This window comes from Mytilus edulis, chromosome 8 (genome assembly GCF_963676685.1).
Source record: "Mytilus edulis chromosome 8, xbMytEdul2.2, whole genome shotgun sequence".
Taxonomy (NCBI): Eukaryota; Metazoa; Mollusca; class Bivalvia; order Mytilida; family Mytilidae; genus Mytilus; species Mytilus edulis.
This window is the reverse complement of record NC_092351.1, coordinates 44,500,229-44,503,938: the sequence shown is the minus strand read 5'-3', so window position 1 is coordinate 44,503,938 and position 3,710 is coordinate 44,500,229. Positions and strand designations below refer to the sequence as shown.

Below are 3,710 nucleotides of genomic sequence, written 5' to 3'. Positions count from 1 at the left end.
TCGGGATGTCGGGATTTGCTTTATTTAAATACGGGACCTCGGGATTTCGTTTTTTTAAGTCCGGGATTTCGGGATCAAGACCCTCCTATTCCCCCTCTATGATGTAGAGGGTAAAAAAAAATCGTTTTTATAATTCCAGCATTATGGAGTAACATCTTGCCAGTATTAAACGTTTTAAAAGAATTAGAGACGTACAACCACTCAGCAACATTTGTTTTGTCAACCGCTATGGACAAGAAGATACGAATGGGTGGAATATCTGTGATAGCAAACAGTTTTGATAATATATCAATGGATATAGTAACACAAGTTGTAGCTGAGAAATTGAATCGGTCAAAGTCTTTTCCATTTTATCAAATATTGGAACGAGCATCTAAACATTGTCATAACTTTATGACAGATGGTGAGCTTTTCCAACGTTTATCTTCTGAACAGTTTGCCTATGCTATCGTTGCCAATGCTCCTGGTATTCTATGTTATGAAATCCTTGCTTACAAACTTTCATTGCCGTTTGTTTTCATTGGTGCACATTATGACTCTTTACTGAATCGTATATTAATCCCGTTACCACACCGGCATTATGGTCAGGATTTACAGACAAAATGACGTTTGCACAACGTGTCTTAAACTCCCTGTCCTATATTATTCAGCTGATCAAACCAACAATGCCTTCTTTTGAAAATCTTGTCAGCAAGTATGTTCCGGAAAAGCCTTTAATATCAAACAGCGAACTAAAAAATAGCTTTATTCTACAGATAATTGATGGCGATTTTTTAATTGATTATCCACTTTTAACTTCACCAAATGTTATTATGTGCGGAGGTTTAGGAACAAAACCAGCTCAACCTTTGACCTCTTTGATAGAGACATTTGTTAAAAAGTTTATAGAAGGCATTGCTATCGTTTCATTCGGAAGTATAATTAAGTCATGCTCTGAACACATGTTGAATACATTTCTTTTAGCCTTTCAAAAGACAAAACGTTTGAATTTTATATTTCAGTATGGAGATGATAAAAAAGAAAAAGGTTATATTTTACTGTTGCCATGGCTACCACAGAATGATATACTTGGGCATGTCAAAACGAAATTATTTATCACTCACTGTGGAAAGAGCAGCGTCTTTGAAGCTCTCTACCATGGCATACCAATGATAGGGTTTCCGATAGTTCACGATCAAGGTGCAAACGCTGCAATTATGGAGGACAAAGGATATGGAATATCAATGGATATTTTAAATTTTTCTATAGACGAACTAGTTAAAACAATTGAAAATGTAGCGTTTAATAAAACGTTCCTACGCAAAATCAAAGTGGCGTCTGAAATATTTCACAGTCGTCCACAAACACCGTCACAAAGAGCAGCTTATTGGATAGACTTGGTAATAAGATATGGAAAACAACATTTCAGACCAACATCACTAGATATGCTGTGGTACTCTTATTATATGATCGATATTTATCTGTTTATCGCAGTTGGACTAGTCTTGGGATTTTCCTGTTTTAAACTTTTCTTAAACCTTTGTTCCCTAATATGCCATAGAAAAAGGAATGTCAAACGAAAACAGGACTAAAATTTAAAGCCAATTTTCCAAATTTTTGGGCTGTTTTGTTAGATACATTTACAATTGAGTTAAAATACATACGTTATTTTATTACACCAGACGAATATTTCATTTACACAAGACTCATCAGTGTAACCATAATCAATAGTTTGAAAGCCAAATTGAATAGAAAAAAATGAAGAGATCAGAAAGCAATAATTCCAAATCAGCTGTGTATAAATTAAGGCAACAGCAGTATACTGGTATTCCAAAGACATAACATCCGGGTTACAAACTAAAACCAAGGGGTACACATCAACAATAAAAGGACAACAAAGGAACAACAGGAACAAAGAAGTGCAACAAAAACAAACGCCAACTTACATTTGATAACAAATGCCATATTCCTGACTTGGTACAGAAAAGGAAAAATGGTAGTTTGAACCTGGTTTTATGGCTAACCAAACCTGCCGTTTGAAACCTTAATGTTTCGAATTATGTAATTTTTAGGACCGATTTGTTTACATATAATGGTAACCTCGTCAGCGTCAGTGACATTTTATACACAGTATAGACTATGTAGCAACATTCAAACAGCGCCTGCACATGTAGTATAATGAATCCCTTATTTAATCATGTGATATTGCCTAGCTTGCAATTCCTATCGTGATTGTCTTGATAGACGTTTGCTGCTTACAAAGAAGCTCTTTTCGAATCAATAGTTCGGATGCAATCACAGATTGGCGAAACTCTATTTCCATCCTCATTCCCTCGAATTAGACTTACCAACTGGGTTTGTAGTTAAATGGAATACACATGAACAATACAAAAAAAATTGTCTAGCGACCTATAACTTAAGTTGGAAACAATTTTTTGATTTCTTCTAAGCATATACCTCCTTGGCCTGATAGAATTCTAAATAACGGCCTTTATTTCTACCAACAGTAAATTAAATAAATATACATAACACAAATTCATTTAAAAGAATTGTACAGAAAAAGCACCTTGAAGCTCTTAAAGTCATACAAGTTCTTGTCATTATAATGTCAAGGAAAGAACTCAATTCAGTTTGCAATTCACGTTTAAAAAAACACCTGTTACACATCCGGACATTACGTATACTGTGGATTCAAATATTTTAGCGGGTACCATTTTTCATGGATTGAGAAAGCTTACATACATTGTACTTGTTGATATTTGATATTTAATGTCGTGATTTTGGCAAAGTCTGTATATATTCCTTTTGAAAATTAATGATACGCTGATCATTTAAATTTGTGTACCTACGAAATCCACAAAAATTAGTATTGAACGAATATTAATGAATCCACAGTAATTGAAAAAAAAATATTTCGGGATTGTTGATCGAAAAATGTAACTGCTATGTAACTTCCGATTGTTTTTTTTTATCTTGACCTTGATCATCAATTAAAACATCATCATGGAGCACCTAGAAAATAAGTCAGATGATAGATATATAGTTTTTTGAAATATTTCTAAGCGTTCTGAAAAATTCTAATTTTCAAGTTCCATCTTTCAACGGCAATTATCTTTTTATTCAACCTTTTTTTGGAAAATTTTAAGTTTTAGTCTTAACTAGAGTATATATTGCACCTACTATTGCCAATTAAACACACCTTTTTATATCTGACAACAAAATCATTCAAAGAATATCCAAATTAATTTAAAAGACTTCGATTTTCACAAATATGTTAGATTATATAAGAAACTTGTTACGTACTCGTCTGTTTATATATTTGAAGCAAAATTTAGCAAATTAAGAAAAACATTTTTTTTCCCCAATAGTTAATTTCCCTCCTTTAACAACTGGGATTATTCACCTGTGGAAACAATTGAAAGACCAATATTTGATATCCTACAATGCAATGAGAAGAGCATCATTTCCTGAATGTATGACTCCATATGTATAGGTGATTGGCAGTCAGTTTGAAAAAATCAGAGCTCACCAAAGAAACGAATTTAGTGAACAATTATTTTGTTGTTTTCTCTTAGAGTAGCTCTTATGTGTACCTTCTGAGAATATTTGATTGTCATCACTATAACATTAAATGTGTTTTTATAGTATTTTATCAAATTGATATGTAGATGGAAGTAAACTTTTACACAATTCAAATAAAAGGACAAACAGTTCTGTGTAATTCATTTCTA

General features: G+C 32.8%; 1 protein-coding gene across 1 annotated transcript; it reads left to right on the top strand.

Moving 5' to 3' along the window:
- Nucleotides 1-262: 262 nt before the first annotated feature.
- On the top strand, nt 263-1,820 carry LOC139485667 (UDP-glucuronosyltransferase 1-2-like). The gene has a single exon (XM_071270298.1). It carries the CDS (start codon nt 603-605, stop codon nt 1,569-1,571), a length of 969 nt encoding a protein of 322 aa, XP_071126399.1. The 5' UTR covers nt 263-602; the 3' UTR covers nt 1,572-1,820.
- The last annotated feature ends 1,890 nt before the right edge of the window (nt 1,821-3,710 follow it).

Excerpts from the sequence above, each read along its gene's own strand:
- LOC139485667 (XM_071270298.1), top strand. The coding sequence starts at position 603 with ATGACGTTTGCACAACGTGTCTTAAACTCCCTGTCCTATATTATTCAG.